Below are 21,663 nucleotides of genomic sequence, written 5' to 3'. Positions count from 1 at the left end.
GAAGGCTATGTAGCTTTGAGAACTGGCTAGCCCAGAGTAATGTGGATGCTTTAACACTATGTTTAGTTTAGGGTAGGGTAGGATAAGACAAGCAGACTTTTGGATTTCTCAAGGAATCCAGTGATATGGAAAGCTGGAAGGAAAATGAAATGGAGTTAGAAGATCAGATATGATCATAAAGAATGGTGAATCGGGGTCAAAGATTTGTATGGTTGCCTGCTTGTATTTCTTACATTCCCATGGCTGTGCTGTACACTCTCTGAACTTGTGCTCAGTGATACAGTAGCCAGGACAAAACCGAAGTTCCATTCCTAAAATAAAATATAATATGTTAAATATATCATAAAATATAGCAGACACTAGAAATCTGAAATAAAAATAGAAAGTGAGTTTTGAGAAGATGTGTAGCTCAGGTCGAGGTTCTGGATGTAGGTTTGCTCACTAAGCTGAAAGGTTCATTTTCAGACCTTTCGTCACTAAACTAGGTAACATCTTCAGTGAGCTCCGGATGAAGCACTGCTGGTGTTTCCTGCTTCCTATGTTTGGGTTACCTTGAGTTGGTGATGTCATTTCCTGTCCTTTTTCTCAGGGGTTGATAAATGGGATCCAAGTCAATGTGTTTGTTGATAGAGTTCTGGTTGGAATGCCATGCTTCTCGGAATTCTTGTGCATGTCTCTGTTTGACTTGTCCTAGGATGGATGTGTTATCCCAGTCAAAGTTGTGTCCTTCCTCATCTGTATGTAAGGATACTAGTGAGAGAGGATCATGTTGTTTTGTGGCTAGTTGATGTTCATATATCCTGGTGGCTAGTTTTCTGCCTGTTTGTCCAATGTAGTGTTTGTTACAGTTCTTGCAAAGTACTTTATAAATGATATCAGTTTTTTTATTGTCTGTATAGGGTCTTCAAAGTTCATTAGCTATTATTTTAGTGTGTTGATGGGTTTGTGGGCTACCATGATGTCAAGGGGTCTGAGTCGTCTGGCAGTCATTTCCAAAATGTCTTTAATGTAGGGGAGTGTGGCTAGGGTTTCTGGACACGTTTTGTCTGCTTATTTGGGTTTGTTGCTGAGAAATCGGCGGACTGTGTTTGTTGGGTACCCAGTCCTTTTGAATAAACTGTATCAGTGATTTTCCTCTGCTCTGCATAGTTCCTCTGTGATGCAGTGTGTGGTGGCTCGTTGAAATGATGTTCTGCTGCAGCTTTGTTTGTGAATGTTGGGATGATCGCTTCTGTAGTTCAATATTTGGTCTGTGTGTGTTATTTTCCTACAGATGCTGGTTTGAAGTTCCCCATTGGCTGTTCGCTCTACTCTAACATCTAGGAACGGTAGTTTGTTGTTGCTTTCCTCCTCTTGAGTGAGATTTATGCCAGTAAAGGTATTATTGATGATCTTGAAGGTTTCCTCTAATTTGTTTCGTTTAACGATGACAAAGGTGTCATCCATGTATCAGACGCAAAGTTTGGGTTGGATGGTTGGCAGAGCTGTTTGTTCGAGTCTCTGCATTACTGTGTCTGCTAAGAACCCAGATATCGGAGATCCCATGCGTGTTCCGTTGGTTTGTCTGTAGATTTTGTTGTTGACGGTGAAGTGGATGGTAAGGCATAGGTCCACTAGCTTGACGATACTGTCCTTGCTGGTGAAGTTGGTGGTGACTGGTGTATGTGTCTTTGGGTCTTCCAATAGTGTAGTAAGTGCTTCCTTGGCCAGGTTGTTGTTGATGGATGTGAACAAGGCTGTTGTATCATGATTTCACCCCCTTCTTAGTGTCTTTGATGGTCCTTAGGAATTTTTGGGTGGAGTGGACGGAGTGGCTCGAGTCTTCTACTGTGTTTTTTTTAAACTAAGACTCACGCCACTCAATCCATTCCATGGTAGCATAGATGAGCAGAGAGATCTTGGTGTCCATGTACAGAGATCCCTGAAAGTTGCCACCCAGGTTGATAGGGTTGTTAAGAAGGCACACAGTGGGTAAGCTTTTACTGGAACAGGGACTGAGTTTCAGAGCCACAAAGTCATGTTGCAGCTGTACAAAACTCTGGTGAGGCCGCACTTGGAATATTGCGTGCAGTTCTAGTCACCGCATTATAGGAAGGATGTGGAAACTTTGTAATGGGTTCAGAAGAGATTTACTTGGATGCTGCCTGGTATGGAGGGAAGGTCCAAGGAAAGGCTGATGGGCATGAGGCTGTTTTGGTTAGAGAGAAGAAGGTTGAGAGGTGACTTAATTAAGACATATAAGATAATCAGAGGGTTAGATAGGGTGGACAGTGAGACCCTTTTTTCTTCCGATGGTGATGGCTAGCACAAGGGAACATAGCTCTAAATTGAGGGGTGATAGATATAGGACAACTGTTAGAAGGAGTTTCTTTACTCAGAGTAGTAGGGGTGTGGAACACATGCCTGCAACAGTAGTAGACTTGCCAACATTAAGGGCATTTAAATGGATAAATGTATGGATGAAAATGGAATAGGGCAGGATTGAAGGGCTTCACATTGATTCCACAGGTAGGCACAACATCAAGGGCTGAAGGGCCTGTTCTGCGCTGTAATATTCTATGTTCTAAGTCTGTTGGACTATTGGAGGCCAGCATGGTGGCTTAGTGGTTAGCACTGCTGCTTCACAGCGCCAGGGACCCAGGTTCAATTCCAGCCTCGGGTGACTGTCTGTGTGGAGTCTGCAAATTCTCTTTGTGTCTGTGTGGGGTTCCTCTGGGTGCTCCAGTTTCCTCCCACAGACCAAAGATGTGCAGGTTAGTGAATTGGCCATGCTAAATTACCCACAGTGCTCAGGGATGTGTAGGTTAGGTGCATAGGTCAGGGATAAATGTAGAGTAATAGGGTAGGGGAATAAATTTGGATGGGATACTCTTCTGAGGGTTGGTGTGGACTTGTTAGGCCAAAGGGCCTATTTCCACACCGTAGGGATTCTATGATTCTATAACCTGGTGTTGTGTGATTTTTAAGTTTGGATAGTCTGTGGCAGTTAGCACACTGTAGGCATTCTATGATTCTATGTGCTAACTGCCACAGACTATCCAAACTTAAAAATCACACAACACCAGGTTATAGAATCACAGAATCCCTACAGTGTGAAAACAGGCCCTTTGGCCCAACAAGTCCACACTAACCCTCCGTAGAGTAACCCATCCAGACCCATTCTCCTAGCCTATTACTTTACATTAACCCAAGCGTAATGCACCTACCCACACATCCCTGAACACTACGGGCAATTTAGCATGGCCAAGTCACCTTCCCTGCACATCTTTGGATTGTGGGAGTAAACCTGAGCACCTGAAGGAAACCCACACAGACACAGGGAGAATGTGCAAACTCCACACAGACAGTTGCCCGAGGCTGGAATCGAACCCAGGTCCCTGGCGCTGTGAGCATGCCGCAACATCAACACTTTATAACCGTAAACTCCAGATATTAGAACAGGAGGAGGTCATTCAGCTCAAGTCTGCTCTGACAGTTAGGCCTGATTCTCAATTCCACATCAGGACTGATTCCATAACACTTCACACTAATCTGATAGGAAAGATAATTTGCTTGCAATATTGAATAAAGGTGTTAGCTTGCCAAAACAAAGTACAATTTTCAGAAATATGAAAACAGTGTTAACCCAGAAACTGATGAAACATAACTGGATACCTATGGATTGAATGGTAAAGGCACAAGCGTTCCATGCCATCAAAGGAACTCTAGAATCAGCTTCGTTGGGAGCAACCTTCAACCCTACTCGGAATACGGCTGTAGCGAACAACTGCAGCATTTCAACGATACTTTTTGAGTACTTGATCCTGCGTAAGTGCAAAGCAGAGCAAAGATTGATTATAGTCTCAATTCCAGATCATCGGCCCTTTTATTCCCAATTTTGTCATGCTGGGATTCACATCAGTAAGTGCTAAATACTGTCCAAGAACTTCATTCATGGAATCGCAGAATCCTACAGTGTGGAAGCATAGAGTCCACACTAATCCTCTGGAGCGCATCCCACCCAGACCTCCCCCTACCCTATCCCTGTAACACTGCATTTCTCATGGCCATTCCACCTCACCTGCACATCTTTAGACCGTGGAAGGAAACTGGAGCACCCAGAGGAAATCCATGCAGACATGGGGAGAATGTGCAAACTTCACGCTGAGCGTCACCCCAGGCTGGAATCAAACCTGGACCCCTGGTGTTGTGAGGCAGCAGCGCTAACCACAGAGGCACTGTACCATCCCTTTGTAACACTTGCTTCCTAACATTTCTCCCTGACAATGGGACAGATCCTATTCCCACCTAATATTCACAAGACTCAACAATGAAACTTGGGAACTAAGCTCTTGCTACTGCACTGGAGTGTCAGGCTTAAATTTTGTGCTCTGGCAGGCTTTGAACCTTGGAACTCAAGAGACGAAAATGCTACCAATGGAGGTACAGCCTCAAAGGGGAATGACTGATCAGTAAATTTGCTGTCTTACAGATCTGTAGCTTGCTGATCTTAATTTTATCCTAAATAATCTTAATCTGGTCCCATTCTTCCTCGTAAAGAGGTGGCTTGTACCCAACAAATACCCTCGCCAGAAGAACTGACATCAGGAACTCAAAACAAGGAATTTAAATGAGTGAAAACTGCTCATTTATATTATTGAGTTGTATAGCACAGAAATAGATCCATCCAACTCCATGCTGACAAAATATCCTAAATTAACCAATTTCCATTCACCAGCATTTGGCTCATTTCCCTCTAAACCCTTCCTATTCATATACCCATCCAGATGCCTTTTAAATACTGTTATTGTACCAGCTTCCACCACCCCCTCTGTAGCTTATTCCACACATGCACCACCCTCTGCATGAAAATCTTGCCCCTTAGTACCCTTTTAAATCTTTCCACTCTCACCTTAAACCTATGCCCTCTAGTTTTGGACTCCCCTACCCTGGGAAAAGACCTTGGCTATTCATCCTTTTAATGCCCTTCATGATTTTATAAACCTCTGTAAAGCCACCCCTCAGCCTCTGGTGCTCCAGGGAAAACAGCCCCAGCCTATTCAGCCTCTCCCTGTGGCTCAAACCCAGCAACCCTGGCAATATCCTTGTAAATCTTTACTGAACCCTTTCAAGTTTCAGAACATCCTTCTGATAACAGGGAGAGCATATTCCAAAAGTGGTTGAACTAATGTCCTACACAGCTACAACATGACTTCTCATCTCCTATGCTCTATGCACTGACCAATAAAGGCAAGCGTATCAAATGCCTTCTCCACTATCCTACCTACCTGCAACTCCACTTCCAAGGAGCTGTGAAATCTGATCCCCAAAGGTCCCTCCATATGGCAACACTCCCTTGAACCTTACCATTAAATGTATATGTCCTGCCCTGATTTGCCTTTCCAAAATGGAACACGTCACAAATATCTAAATTAAACTCCATCTGCCACTCTTTGGCTCATCACCTCATCTGGTCAAGATGTACTCTGAGGTAACCTTCTTTACTGACCACCACACCACCAATTTTGGTGTCATATGCGAACTTACTAACCATGCCCCCTATATTCAGATCCAAATCATTTATATAAATAACAAAAAGCAGTGGACCCAGCACCAATCCTTGTGGCACACAGGCCTCCAGTCCAAAAATCAACCCTCCACTCCACTCTGAATCCTACCTTCAAGGAAATTTTATTTCCAAATGGCTAGTTCTCCCTGTATTCAATGTGATCTAACCCTGCTAACGAGTCTACCATGCAGAATCTTGCTGTAAGCCTTGCTTGAAGTCCATACAGACAACTTCCACTGCTCTTCCTTCATCAATCTTGTCACTTTTTGAAAATACTCAAGTTAATGGGACATGATTTCCCACGCATAAAACCGTGTTGACCATCTCTTATCAATCCTTGCCTTTCCAAATACATGTAAATCCTGTCCCTCAGAATACTCTCCAACAACTTACCCACCACAGATGTCAGGCTCATCAGTCTATAGTTCCCTGGCTTTTCCCTAATACCTTTCTTAAATAATGGCACCACACTCCAGTTTTCTGGCACCTCACCCACGGCTATTGATGATACAAATAACCTAGCATGGTGTTTCAGGTAACATATTACTGCCGTCAATACTCAGTGAACGGTATAAAACCTTGAATACATGTATTACGAAAAAATACTAAAAATAAGTTATATTACGCACGGTGACTGTACTCCAAAACTGAGGATAGATCTAAATTCTACAGCATCTTTCCATGAAGTGGCGCTCGCTTGCATTAACTTGCTTTCATTTTCTGGGAAGAGAAAAAAAGGACAATTATTTCTGAACAACCTCCACATCAATATGAATGCTTTGTGTATTATATCCAAAGCTATACACTGATTGCTAAACATAGAAAATAACGAAGTAGGGCAGCATGCTGCTGTTTCCAATGAGTCAGCTTAATTAGGACAGAAAACAAGTGTATGACCTGCACAGGTTCAGAAAATTTCAAAGCAAATTATAATATTTGCAGAATATGTTTCACTTTTCTCTTCAATACCATGAGTGGGTAAGGTGAGAGGAAACAGCGACAGAGCTAAGTGGTCAGGTTGAATTTTAGTCATTCCTTTGTTATTTAGTTTGTGGATTCTAAGCCGTGTTTTTCTTGGCTCATTTAGCCTTATCGGTCGCAAATGTCCACCTAGCCTAGATACTCAAAATCAGGAAATCAAGAGAAACTGCTTCCACAAGCAGAACGGTAGGCAACTCACATTTGAGACATTTGACAAAGCAATCAGACAAGAGAAATTTTTGTTATGTCTCAGATCTTCTTGATATTGCCTGTGCTCTTGAATAGGCTGTTGGAATGTGATTCAATTGCAACTTTCAAAAGGGAATTTTGAATTACTTATTGAGAAAACATTCTCATAGGACGTGGGCGTCACTGAGGCAGCATTTATTGCCTAAGGTGGTGGTGGTGAGCTGCCTTCTTGAACTGTTGTAGTCCATGTGCTGTAGGTGGATCCACAGTGCAGTTGGGGAGGGAATACCAGGATTTTGACCCAGTAACAGTTAAACAATAGGGTTTGCTTTTACCTGCGGTTTTGGGCGTCTGTAGCAGGCTTTGGAATGTATCACCCACGGATACAGGGGAACACCTATAGTCATAATTTTCAATTCCACTCACCCCCCTCCACCGCCAACCTGCAGATATGGGGTTCTGGATTAGTGGTGCTGGAAGAGCACAGCAGTTCAGGCAACATCCAAGGAGCAGTAAAATTGACGTTTCAGGCAAAAGCCCTTCATCAGGAAGATATGGGGCCCTACAGTTGTTTCAATCAGGTAGACAATGTTTTTCTTCATTAGCTAATTGCACAAGAGTGAGGGGATGTAAAGTCACAGAGTCACAGAGATGAACAGCATGGAAACAGACCCTTCGGTCCAACTCATCCATGCCAATCAGATATCCTAAGTTTCTCACGCGACAAAACAAAGGGATCAGTTAAAGTGTGTATGCTTTAATGCAAGGAGTGTCCGAAATAAGAGTGATGAATTAAGAGCATGGATCAGTACTTGGGACTACGATTTTGTGGCCAAAATAGAGATGTTGGTTTCACTGGGGCAGGAATGGTTGCTTGATGTTCCAGGGTTTAGAATGTTTAAAAATAACAGGGAGGGGGTGTAACATTGCTAATCAAAGTGCACATCACAGCTACAGAAACGAATGTTGATGAGGAAGGTTTGTCTACTGAGTCAGTATGGGTGGACGTGGGAACAGCCACCGCATTGGGGGTTTTCTAGACCACCTAATAGCAGTGGAGAGATTGAAGATCTCATTAGGTGGGCAGATTCTGGAAAAATGTAAAAGTAGCAGGGTTGTTGTTATGGGTGATTTCAACTTTCCCAATATCGACTGGAACCTCCTAAGTGTAGATGGTTTGGATGGAGCCAATTTTGTCAGGTGTGTTCAGGAGTGTTTCCTTACTCAGTATGTCGACAGACCAACGAGGGAAGAAGCCATTTTGGTGTTCAGCAACAAGCCAGGACAGGTGTCAGATCTCGTTGTGGGAGAGCACTTTGATGACAGTGATCACAACTGCCTCACATTTAGCATAGCATTGGAAAGTGAATGGGTCAATTAACGAGGGAAGATATTCAATTGGGGAAAAGGAAATTATGGCGGTATATGGAGTTGGGAAGTATAGACTGGGAGCAATTGTTCCACAGAAAGGGCACAGCAGACATGTGGAGACTATTTAAGGAGCAGTTGTTGCAAGTGAAGCACAAATTTGTTGCTCTGATGCAGGTAAGATTAAGGAACCTTGGATGACAAGAACAGAGAAACTTCTCGTCAAAAGGAAGAAGGCAACTTATGTAAGGTGGAGGACACATAGCACAGCTTTAGAGGATTACAAGCTTGCTAGAAAGGAGCTCAGAAATGGACTGAGGAGAGCCAGGAGGGGGCACGAAAAAGGCTTGACAAGAAGGATTAGGGAGAACCCAAAGGCGTTTTACTCATACGTGAGGAAGAAGAGAATGATCAGGGAGAAGGTAGGGCGAATGAGGGATAGCGGAGGGAATTTGTGCGTGGAGTCCGAGCAGTTTTTTGCTTCGGTTTTCACCAAGGAAAGGGAACTTGTTATAAATGAAAACTGGGATACAGTCTTGACCAGATCAAGATTGATGAAGTTGATGTGCTAGAAATTTTGGAAAGCATTAAGATTGATAAGTCCCCAGGGCCAGACCAGATTTATACTAGGCTGCTCCGGGAAACGAGAAAGGAGGTTGCTCAGCCACTGGTGAGGATATTTACCTCCTCACTCTCCACGGGAGTCGTACTGGAGGATTGGATGAAGGCAAATGCTGATCCTCTTTTCAAGAAGGGTAATAGGGAAATCGTTGGCAATTACAGACCAGACAGTCTTACGTCTGTGGTCAGCAAAGTTTTGGAAAGAGGGATAGGATTTAAGATTATTTGGCAAAGCATAGTGTGATTAAAGTCAGTCAGCATAGCTTTGTGAGGGGCAGGCCACGCCTCACAAATCTTTTTGAGTTCTTTGAGGTGGTGTCAAGACAGGTCGACGATGGTCAAGCAGAGGATGTAGTGTATCTGGATTTTAACAGGGCATTTGATAGGGTTCCCCATGATAGACTCATTCATAAAGTCAGGAAGTATGGGATACAGGGAGATTTGGCTATCTGGATTCAGAATTGGCTGGCTGACAGAAGGCAGAGAGTGGTTGTCAATGGAAAGTATTCTGCCTGGAGGACAGTGTTGAGTGAGGTCCCACAGGGCTCTGTACTTAGGCCTCTGCTCTTTACAGTTTTGATAAATGACTTGGATGAGGAGGTTGAGGGGTGGGTTAGTAAATTTGCAGATGACACAAAGGTTGGAGGTGTCATTGATAGCATCGAGCGCTACTGCAGGCTGCAGCGCGACATAGACAGGATGCAGAGCTGGGCTGAGAAATGGCAGATGGAGTTCATCAGATTACTTATTGTGGAAACAGTCCACACCGACCCGAAGCGTAACCCACTCAGACCCATTCCCCTACATTTACCCCTTCACCTAACACTACGGGAAATTTAGCATGGCCAATTCACCTAACCTGCACATTTTTGGATTGTGGGAGGAAACTGGAGCACCCGGAGGAAACCCATGCAGACACAGGGAGAATGTGCAAACTCCACAGAGAGAGTCGTGTGAGGCGGGAATTGAACCTGGGTCTCTGACGCTGCGAGGCAGCAGTGCTAGCCACTGTGCCTCCCATTTTGGAAGATCGAACTCAAATGCTGAATATAGGATTAAAGACAGGATTCTTGGCAGTGTGGAGGAACAGAGGGAGCTGGGTGTACAAGTACATAGATCCCTCAAAGTTGCCACCCAAGTGGATAGGTTTGTTAAGAAAGCATATCGTGTTTTGGTTTTTATCAACAGAAGGATAGAGTTTAAGAACCGTGAGGTTTTGCTGCAGCTCTACAAGTCCCTGGTGAGAACACACTTGGAATATTGTGTCCCGTTCTGGTCGCCCTACTATAGGAAAGATATGGAGGCTTTGGAGAGGGTGCAAAGAAGGTTTACCAGGATGCTGCCTGGACTGGAAGGCTTATCTTATGAATAAAGGTTGAATAGGCTCTGACTTTTCTCTCTGGAGAGAAGGAGGAAGAGAGGAGACCTGATAGAGGTGTACAAAATAACGAGAGGAATCGATTGAGGCAATAGCCAAAGACTTTTCCCCAGAGCAGGGTTGACTGGTACGGGAAGTTATAGTTTGAAGATACTAAGAGGAAGGTATAAAGGAGACATCAGAGGTAGGTTTTTTACAGAGTTGCGAATGCTTGGAATGCGTTGCTAGCAGTGGTGGTGGAAGCAGAGTCATTGGGGACATTTAAGCGACTGCTGGACATGCACATGGATAGCAGTGAGTTGAGGGGTGTGTAGGTTTTTACAATATTTTACATTAGGGTTAAATCTCGGCACAACATCGTGGGCCAAAGGGCCTGTTCTGAACTGTACTTTTCTATGTTCTATTAACCTCGTCTCACTTGCCAGCATTTGGCCCATATCCCTCCAAATCCTTCCTATTCATATATCCACCCAGATGCCTTTTAAACGTCTAATTGTACCAGCCTCCACCACTTCCTCCAGCAGCTCATTCCATACATGCACCATCATCTGCATGAAAATCTTGTCCCTTAGCTCCCTTTTAAATCCTTTTCTTTCAGCCTAAACGTATGCCTTCTAGGTCCAGATTCCCCCACTCCAGGGAAAAGACCTTGTCTATTTACCCTATCCATGCCCCTCTTGATTTTATAAACCTCTAACATCGCCCCTCAGCCTCCAATGCTCCAGGGAAAACAACCTCTCCCTATAGCTCAAGCCCTCCAATTTTGGCAACATCCTTGTAAATCTTTTCTGAAACCGTCCAAATTTTAGAGCATCCTTCCTACAGGAGGGAGATCAGAACTGCACACAATATTCCAAAATTCACCGAACCAACGTCCTGTACAGCTGTAACATGATCTCCCAACTCCTGTACTCGATACTCTGACCAATAAAGGAAAGCTGTTGTGGTTCTGTTCGCTGAGCTGGGAGTTTGCGTTGCAAACGTTTCGTCCCCTTTCTAGGTGACATCCTCAGTGCTTGGGAGCCTCCTGTGAAGCGCTTCTGTGATGCTTCCTCCGGCATTTATTGTGGCTTGTCTCCGCCGCTTCCGGTTGTCAGCTCTTGCTGTCCGCTGCAGTGGCCGGTATATTGGGTCCAGGTCGATGTGTTTGTTGATAGAATCTGTGGATGAGTGCCATGCCTCTAGAGGAATTCTATCAACAAACACATCGACCTGGACCCGATATACCAGCCACTGCAGCGGACAGCAAGAACTGACAACCGGAAGCGGCAGAGACAAGCCACTATAAATGCCGGAGGAAACATCACAGAAGCGCTTCACAGGAGGCTCCCAAGCACTGAGGATGTCACCTAGAAAGGGGACGAAACGTTTGCAACACAAACTCCCAGCTCGGCGAACAGAACCAGAACAACGAGCACCCGAACTACAAATCTTTTCCCAAGCTTTGAATAAAGGAAAGCATAACAAATGCCTTCTTCACTATCCTATCTACCTGCGACCCTGCTTTCCAGGAGCTATGAATCTGCACTCCAAGGTCTCCTTATTTAGCAACAGGTTGAAGGTGTTGGGCAGTTTGGGCATGGGTGTGTGCTGGTAGGATGTGGATTTTTTTTTAAAAACACTAACCTGAGCTTGTCATTTCAGGAAAGAACAGCTGCAGACCTACAGGGATGGAACACAGGAACATGACTCATTACTTTGTCAATGAGCTGTAATGAACTAAATGGGCTGAAATGTCTCTTGCTGTGCTCTGTAAACAGATCTCCCTGGTTTGAGTGATACTATTTCATGTGATCTATCTTGCCAGGAACCTCATAGCACCATTGAAGACCATTTGGCCCACTTAGTGACACTCTTTGAAGTAATTAACCAATTAATTCTACTCCAAACCCATGTTCTGTCATTTATTTCAATACATGACAATAACAAGGAAGTGCTCAATTTCCCGTGGGTGTGAGTGATAGAATGCTGTAATTTTATACTGTGTTGCATGAATAGGATAAGAAATGAGTTTGACGTCAGACTGCAGGTGGACTACTTTTCAAACTACAATGCCTTTCACGCTAAAATGAACAATTCCCGGAAGAACGCACCTTTAGAGTCTGAAGCATTTAGTCCAATTATCCTTGTTACCACATTCTGTAACCAGCGAGATAAAGTTAGTATCTGCGCTACAGTTTCTGTGTCTTTGCTGAAAAAGGAGGATAGGATAATTTATATTAAACAATTCATAAATGGAGTATTTGAACATTTAAGTTTGAAGAACTTTGCTGTAAAAGGTCAATATTTTTCAACAGTGACATTGTCGTTTTGGTAATTTGTTATTCACATACCAGTTCTTACAGCTCATAGCTATACGGTTCATCAACACTCAAGCAAATGAAAATCAGATATGCAATTAAATTGCCGGATGTGTATTACCTGTCCAAATTGTGAGCCTGCTGTGGAATAACTGGCAAGACAGTGTTACACAGAGCTTTGCACAATGGGCAGAGAAACTCTCCAGTCTCCAGATCAAATGGTAGTTCAGCGTGGAGCCTATTACGTGTTGAATTCTGCACAGCTTCAAAATATCTGCAGATTGAGAAAGGGGTTGGAAGGAAATAAAACTAAGGTGATACCTGAAAGTGGTTTCAAACAGAACTCCTAACTGAAAGGGAATAGCTGGTTTAAACATATTGAAACATCAGAGATCAAGCCCCACTACTCCTGGCCTAAGCAGGACATCAATTTTAGCAAATGACCAAATCAGTATTTGAGAGTTGATGACAACTGTTGTCTGAAATGAGGTTACAATGCTCAAGTACATCATTTTAACTAGATTGCATCCCTCAGAAGATTCTGCAGGTCTACAGGTTTCTGAACCTATTCCAGACCCAGGTCACAGAATCATACAGCCATGTGATCCATCACCCCACCTTCCTTTGAGACAGCTGTTCAATTATTCTCCTTCCCTACAGCATTGTCATTTTCACTGCTCAAATATTTAATGAATTTGCTTTCAAAAGTGACCACTGAATCTGCTTCCACTCACCCTTCAATGGATTTTGCATTACAGCAACTAGCTGATAATGAAAAGGGAATGTCTCATCTTCCCTCTGATTAACTGTCCTCTTGTTAGTGGAATTGTCCATTCTATTCAATCAATTTTCTCTCCGTTTTATGGAAAAGTAACACAATCGTTTTGCCAAATGCAACTTCTAATCCAATTTAGCTTGAGTGCTTGGATTGCAGACTTTGAATTAGTTACATTCCTCAGGGACTGGTGGAGACAGTGGAAAACATTTTTTTGAATTTGTTCCTGGGTCTTTGACCTTTTGACAATAAAGGAACAGTAAAATATTTCCAAGTCAGGTCAATGTGCAACTTAGAGGGAAACCTGCAGGTGGTGATGATGTTTTAAAAGTTTGAGGTGAGGCCTTGTTCAGTTGCTATGATATCCTACTATGTTGTTATTGCCTGCGTGAACCATGACAACTGGATCCTTTCCCTCCCACTCCATATTCCTCTCCAGCCAAGAAAAGATACCCTGAACCTTGGCATCAGATGGGCAACAGGGTCTTTGGGTTTCTGTCTTTACACAAACAAACACAATCAACATGGTTTTGTGAAAGGGAAATTCTTTTTGATAAATTTCTTTGAGGAAATAACCAGCAAAGTTGGTAAAGGGGAACTGGTAAATGTAGTGCATTCGAATTTCCAGAAGGCACTCAAGGTGCCAAGAAACTAAACAAGTATTTTACATCAGTGTATACTGCGAAGAATATGGAAGACAGAGAACTTGGGGAAATAAATAGTGGCATCTTGAAAAATGTCTGTATTACAGAAGTGGTGGTGCTGGATGTCTTAAAATGCACAAAAATGGATAAATCACTGGGACTTGATCAGGTGTACCCCAGAACTCTGTGGGAAACTAAGGAAGTGATTGCTGGGCCTTTAGCTGAGATATTTGTATCATTGATAGTCACAGATGAGGTGCTGGAAGACTGCAGGTTGGTTAACCTGGTGCCACTATTTAAGAAAGGTAGTGAGGAAAAGCCAGGGAGCTACAGACTAACAAGTTTGACATCCATGGTGGGCAAGTTGTTGGAGAATCCAGAGGCACATATATTTGCAAGGACTGATTGGGAATAGTCAACATGGCTTTGTGCATGAAAAATCATGCCTGACTAACTTGATCAAGTTTTTTGAAGTAACAAAGAGGATTGTTAATAGCAGAATGGCAAACATAACTTACATGGACTTTAGTAAGGCGTTTGACAAGGTTCTGCAAGGTGGACTGGTGAGCAAGGTTAGATCAAATGGAGTACAGGGAGAACTAGCCATTTAGAGTTCAAAGTGACTCAAAGACAGAGGGTGTTGGTGGAGGGTTCGTTTTCAGACTGGAGACCTGTGAACAGTGTGCCACAAGGATTGGTTCTGGGTCCACTGCTTTTCGTCATTTATATAAATGATTTGAATGTGAACATAGGACGAATTGTTAGTAGGTTTGCAGATGATGCCAAAATTGGTGGTATAATGGACAGCGAAGGTGGTTACCTCAGTATGAAGGCATGGTGGCTAGCAACACTGCCTTACAATGCCAGGGACCCGGTTCGATTCCAGCCTCGGGCGACTGTCTGTGTGGAGTTTGCACATTCTCCCCGTGTCTGCGTGGGTTTCCTCCGGGTGCTCCGGTTTTCTCCCACAATCCAAAGATGTGCAGGTCAGTTGAATTGGCCATGCTAAATTATCCCAAAGTGTTCAGGAATTTGTACGTTAGATGCATTAGTCAGGGGTAAATGTAAGGGAAATGGTCTGGGTGGGTTACTCTTCAGAGGGTCAATGTGGACTGGTTGGGCTGAAGGGCCTGTTTCCACACTGTAGAGATTCTATGATTGGACCTCAATCTGATGGACCAAATGGGCTGAGGAGTGGCAGGTGGAATTTAATTTTGATAAGTGTGAAGTGCTGCATTTTGGAAAGTCTAATCAGGGCAGGATTTAAACACTTAATGGTAAGCTCCTGCACAGTGTTGCTGAACAAAGAGACTTTGGAATCTTGGTTTGTAGTTCCTTGAAAGTGGATTTGCAGGTAGATAAAGTGAAGGTGGCATTTGGTATGCCAGCCTTTATTGGTCAGTGCATTGAGTGTAGGAGTGGGGAGGCTGTACAGGACATTGATTAGTCCACTTTTGGAATACTGCATGCAATTCACGTCTCCCTGCTATGGGAAAGATATTATGAAACAAGACAGGGTTCAAAAAGATTTGCAAGGATGTTGCCAGGGATACCAGGTTTGAGCTACAGGGAGATGCTGAATTGACTGGGGTTATTTTCCCTGGAGCGTTGGAGGCTGAGGGATGACCTTATAGAGGTTTATAAAATCATGAGGCATAAATAGGGTATTAGACAGGTTTTTTTTTCCCCAGGGTGGGGAAATCCAAAACTAGAGGGCATAGGTTTAAGTGAGAGGGCAGATCACAAGTTCTTGAAAATGGAGGTTGAGGGCTATGATGAGCCAGCATAGAGTCATAGAGATGTACAGCATGGAAACAGACCATTCGGTCCAACCTGCACATGCCGACCAGATATCCCAACCCAATCTGGTCTCACCTGCAAGCACCCGGCCCATATCCCTCCAAACTCTTCCTATTCATATACGCATCCAAATGCCTCTTAAATGTTGCAATTGTACCAGCCTCCACCACTCCCTCTGACAGCTCACTCCATACACATACTACCCTCTGTGTGAAAAGGTTGCCCCTTAGGTCTCTTTTATAGCTTTCCCCTCTCACCCTAAACCTATGCCCTCTAGTTCTGGACTCCCCGACCCCAGGGAAAAGACTTTGCCTATTTATCCTATCCATGCCCCTCATAATTTTGTAAACCTCTATAAGGTCACCCCTCAGCCTCCGACACTCCAGGGAAAACAGCCCCAGCCTATTCTACCTCTCCCTATAGCTCAAATCGTCCAACCCTGGCAACATCCCTGTAATCTTTTCTGAACCCTTTCAAATTTCACAACATCTTTGCGATAGGAAGGAGACCAGAATTGCACGCAATATTCCAACAGTGGCCTAACCAATGTCCTGTACAGCCGCAACATGACCTCCCAACTCCTGTACTCAATACTCTGACCAATAAAGGAAAGCATACCAAACACCTTCTTCACTATCCTATCTACCTGCGACTCCACTTTCAAAGAGCTATGAACATTCACTTCAAGGTCTCTTTGTTCAACAACACTCCCTAGGACATTACCATTAAGTGTATAAATCCTGCTAAGATTTGCTTTCCCAAAATGCAGCACCTCACATTTAGCTGAATTAAACTCCATCTGCCAATTCTCAGTCCACTGGCCCACCTGGTCCAGATCCTGTTGTAATCTGAGGTAACCCTCTTCGCTGTCAACTACACCTCCGATTTTGGTGGCACCTGCAAACTTACTAACTGTACCTCTTATGCTCACATCCAAATCATTTACGTAAATGACAACAAGTAGAGCACCCAGCACCGATCCTTGTGGCACTCCACTGGTCACAGGCCTCCAGTCTTAAAAACAACCCTCCACCACCACCCTCTGTCTTCTCCCTTTGAGCCAGTTCTGTATCCAAATGGCTAGTTCTCCCTGTATTCCATGAGATCTAACCTTGCTAATCAGTCTCCCATGGGGAACCTTGTTGAATGCCTTACTGAAGTCCATATACATCACATCAACTGCACTGCCCTCATCAATCTTCTTTGTTACTTTTTCAAAAAACTCAATCAAGTTTGTGAGACATGATTTCCCATGTGCAAAGCCATGTTGACTATCCTGAATCAGTCCTTGCCTTTCCAAATACATGTACATTCTGTCTCTCAGGACTTGCCCACCACCGAGGTCAGGCTCACCGGTCTATAGTTCCCTGGCTTGTCTTTACCACACTTCTTAAACAGTGGCACCACGTTTGCCAACTTCCAGTCTTCCGACACCTCACCTGTGACTATTGATGATACAAATATCTCAGCAAGAGGCCCAGCAATCACTTCTCTACCTTCTCACAGAGTTCTCGGGTACACCTGATCCGGTCCTGGGGATTTATCCACCTTTAACCATTTCTAGACATCCAGCAGTTCCTTCTTCGTAATCTGGACATTTTGTAAGATGTCACCATCTATTTACCTACAGTCTATATCTTCCATATCCTTTTCCACAGTAAATACTGATGCAAAATATTCATTTAGTATCTCCCCCAATTTTCTGTGGCTCCACACAAAGGCATGAAAGAGACATTGATCATGGGCAGAGCAGCTATAATCTTGCTGAATGATGGGGCAGACTTGAGGGCATGAATGACCTACTTGAGTCTTAATTTGTTATGTCCTTATGTTTGTTCTCTTGCTGGACACTGGCTTGCTACTGTACAGTCTGAATGTCACCTGCTGCCTATCAGCCCAAACATGGATCCAGTCAAAGATTGCTTCAATTTTTTAATGAGTTGCAAATAGAACTAAACAGGAAGTATCCCCAATTCTGACCTTATCATGGAGGGATGATTGTTAATGAAGCAGCAGAATTTGCTTGGACTGAGATCACAGTTTTCAGGAACTCTTACAGTGATGCCCTGGGGATAAAGCAATTGGCCTCCATACATCAAATCAAATTGCCTTCCTTTGGTGCTAGGTACGATTCTATCCAACAGACAGACAGTATCTGGTTATAAACTTGGGGAATTCCTATACAAGGACATTCTGTGCCTTATTGTTGTTTGTGTTTCTTCCAAGTTCAACACAACAGTACAACTTTGAGGGAAGATGGTAGGTGGTAAGCAGCAAGTGGTTTTGTTTTTTATTTTAGAACTGGTGATCTGAGACCTTCACGGAATCTGGAGTCAAAACTGAGGACTCACAGGTAAACATCATCCAGACTTTACACCTCTGTACCAGGTCCTTGATGGGCTTGCTGTTTGTGGGACAATGCATACCCAGTGATCATAATAGCGGAGTCAAGAACGTATGGTGAAAGCATGATTCAGAGAGCTTGAACAGGTCGGATTCAGTCTGTACTACAGTTCTCCCAACTTTGGCCAGATGAAGACGACTTTGAAAGTGAAATAAAAATATATAAAACTGGTAACATTGTAATGAGAAAGTTGAAGAATGAAAAGTAGTAGAACATGTTACAGTAAGATACTGAGGACAAAGAGAGATAGAGACAGACAGAAGGCAGGGAGGCAGACTGGCAGTTGGAAGGCAAGGGCCACAGAGATACAGCAAGTGAAGTTGAAGGCACGGTTTGACAGAGGCTGAGGGTGCCGGGTGCAGGGTGGCAGACAGCAAGCATACTGGGTGGAATTGGTCACAGACAGTGAAGTGACAAAAGGTGAACGAAATGGGAGAGGGAGCGATGGAAGGACAGGGGATGGCGATAAAGAGTGCATATGCGACAGTCAGAGAGGGCGCATGGGTGACAGCAAGATGCCAGACAGCAAGCAAGACACAGTGCTGTGTCATCCTTCGCACACAGGCAGAGAGAAATAATTATCTACATTACTACTAAAAAAAACACACCACAGAATAAAAGAATTGTTAGAGTTGGAGGCCATTTGAAACTAGGTCTCTGAATGAACATTATGACTTTGTGCCATTCTCCTGCCTTTCCCTCATACTCTTGCACATTGATTATTTAAACAGAAACATCGAATGCCCTGTTGAATGCCTCAGTTGCACCTGTTCCCACATCAATTCCAGGCTATGTTGTCAGGAAGGGAGTTTTGACCGCGGAACCATGAAAGAACAGCGCCATACTTCCAAGTCAGGGTTGTGTGGGGCTTGGAGGAAGACTTGCAGATTTTGGGATTCTCTTTTGATGTTAGCTGCCACTACCTTTTTCATAATCCTTCTTCACTTCTCCCATTGGTTTTCCATCTCCCTTCCAAACTTTCTGTATTCAACTTAGTTCTTAATTACACTTTCTATCTGACATGAAGAGGGATTCCTTCGTTTGTTAACTGCACCCTCAACAAATTTCATCTAATTTCTTTTGTGTGTTTAGAGTAGGGTGATGCTTAATAGTAACATCGCTGGACTAATAATCCAGAGTGCCTGGCTCATGGCCAGAATTTATTGCCCATTCTTATATGCTTTTGAAGTGGTTTGCTAGACTATTTCAGAGGGTAGTTGAGTGTGATCATATTGCTATGGGTCTGGAGTCACATGTAGGCCAGACCAGGTGAGGATGGCAGATTTCCTTCCCCGAAGGATATTAATGAACAAATGAGTTTTTCCAATAATTGTTGGAAAAACAATGGTTTTATGGTCACCAGCGGATTCACAAAACCAGATCATTACTGAATTCGAATTCCACCATCTGCCATGACAAGATTTGAACCTGAATTTCTAGATTAATAGTGATAATACCATTAGGCTATCACCTCTCCTCTTTAAAAAAAAGCTAACAGTGACCATGTAACCATTGTCAATTGTAATAAGATTATGTTTGGTTCTCCAATATCCTTTAATGAAGGAAATCGACTGTCCTCACCTGGCCTAGCTTCCACGTTGCACTAGACCCACAACAATGTGGTTGATTCAGGAGCTCTCTGAAATGGCCTGGGAAATTAATTAGCTCAACAGCGACTAGGGATGCGCAACAAATGCCAGCCTTGCCAGTGATGCCCACATTTGTACAAAAATAAATGTAAGAGGTTGCTTTTGTGGGAAACAACACTGCTTGAAGGGCCACGAACAAAATCAGAGTGTGGCTTTTAAACTTGCATCCAGTAGCAACATAAATGTAAGGAAGGTCCCCAGGTCCAAAGTAGTGAGAGTACACTGGGGGAGAAATCCTCGAGAGTAAGCTTCAAACTGGTCACTGGATTTGCAATTTTGTACAGATCTACTTCTGTGTTTTAAATTGACCTTATGGACTTCACTGTCATATCCCTTTGTTGTGCTGTAAATACCTAATTTCAGCACTTCCTTTAATTTCTAGCAGGAGGTTATTTTTAACCATGCTCAAATTACTAACTAACTACCAAATTATAGCAAATCATTGGCAAAGAAGATTGTTGGCTTTTCACAGACAATGGCCTGAAGCTAGAGCAAAGACAGCTTATGGTCTGCAACGGTTTAAAACAGTGTCAGCTTTTGAAGATGTTGAAGAACTGCACAGCCTTCACACCACAGAGTGTGTTTCACCAACAGTGTGATGTCATGGGTCCAACTGCTCACGTGCAGATAGATCAGAGTGGAAATTTTTAATGATTTGGAGGTGCTGGTGTTGGACTGGGGTGTACAAAGTTAAAAATCTCACACACCAGGTTATAGTCTAACAGGTTTATTTGGAAGTACTAGCTTTCGGAGCGACACTCCTCCATCAGGTGGTTGCGTGTACAACCACCTGATGAAGGAGTAGCGCTCTGAAAGCTTGTGCTTCCAATGAATCTGTTGAAATTTTTAATGGCACTGCCCTAACTTCTGCAGTGAAACAAACATTCTAGACGTCAAAATTACTTCAGTGTCGAGTTAATATGGTGAGTATTCATTGTCAGCAAACCAAATTACACATCAAACACCACTGAAGAACAAATGTTAAACAAATACTGTACACTCACATATTAACTTACTTCTGCCAGCAGCTGGCATGCATCACATGGCCACAGCTTCCTACATGCGTACCGCAACCTAGGTCAGGGTGCATGATTAGCGGGTCACAGTCATCTAAAGTGAACAAGGAAATGAGATATGTCAAAATAAGAGAATACCCCTCAGATAAAACCACTGATCATTCTCAAGGTACTGTGATAGTCTTTCCCCCAAACAGTGGAACTGAAGCAGACCATTCAGCACCTTGCCAGTTCCACCATTCAGTTAGAATTACTGATCAGAGTCCTGAGCATTTCAATTGCCTCAGCAACAACAGCCTTTCCAGAGAACAAATTTCTGTTAGGTGCTGTGTATAGCAGTGGACCAATAAATCCTTGGTACCCTTCTCTAATAAGTATATTTTAGTCTCAAAAGCACACCTGCTCTATCTAAATATGCAAGCAGCGTGGCTGGGCCTGAACAACACATTCCCAAAGAATACAGGCAAAACCAATGCATCATGAGAATAGAAACAACATTTAAAAATAAACTAGTCACCTCATTTGGAGGTGATCAACAAAGTATAATTTTTCAGAAAAACAGAAGGATAGGCTAAGTAAATTATTTTTATTATATGAAATTTATTTGAATTCTTGCCCACATTTTTCTTAACTCTATAAATGCCCAAAAAGTACTCACATTGCATAACACCATAAGAAATATGAACAGGAGTAGGCTGTTCAGCCCCTCAAGCTGGCTCCCCCATTCAATAGGATCACGGCTGATCTAACATTCCTCACTTCCACTTTCATGCCTTTTCCCCATAATCCTTGCTTCCCTGACTATATCGTAATCTATATTAATCTACATTAGATAACTAATATCAGTAATCCATCTCAGCCTTAACTATACATAAGGACTCTGCTCCCACATCACTCTGTGGAAAGGAGCTCCAAAGACTCTCAATGGTAAGTGTCATTTGTATAACACTTTGATCTTTAAAATAAATTCTGTGTCCTACCTTACTAGCT

General features: G+C 43.3%; 1 protein-coding gene across 3 annotated transcripts in view; it reads right to left on the bottom strand.

The window, feature by feature from the left end:
* Nucleotides 1-21,663, bottom strand: part of ubr1 (ubiquitin protein ligase E3 component n-recognin 1) — a 219,437-nt gene that overhangs the window by 53,113 nt on the left and 144,661 nt on the right. For 2 of the 3 annotated variants that reach the window (XM_060828682.1, XM_060828685.1), the window contains 6 exons: nt 20,674-20,767; nt 12,507-12,659; nt 12,179-12,276; nt 11,712-11,747; nt 6,178-6,268; nt 3,655-3,803 (listed from right to left, as the gene is read on the bottom strand). In XM_060828682.1, the coding sequence (XP_060684665.1) occupies nt 3,655-3,803; nt 6,178-6,268; nt 11,712-11,747; nt 12,179-12,276; nt 12,507-12,659; nt 20,674-20,767 (621 nt within the window). The remainder of the gene's footprint in view (nt 1-3,654; nt 3,804-6,177; nt 6,269-11,711; nt 11,748-12,178; nt 12,277-12,506; nt 12,660-20,673; nt 20,768-21,663) is intronic. The other variant, XM_060828683.1, reaches the window with a different exon arrangement.

This window comes from Hemiscyllium ocellatum, chromosome 8, assembly GCF_020745735.1.
Source record: "Hemiscyllium ocellatum isolate sHemOce1 chromosome 8, sHemOce1.pat.X.cur, whole genome shotgun sequence".
In the NCBI taxonomy this organism is placed as follows: domain Eukaryota; kingdom Metazoa; phylum Chordata; class Chondrichthyes; order Orectolobiformes; family Hemiscylliidae; genus Hemiscyllium; species Hemiscyllium ocellatum.
This window is presented reverse-complemented; position numbering and strand designations above follow the sequence as displayed.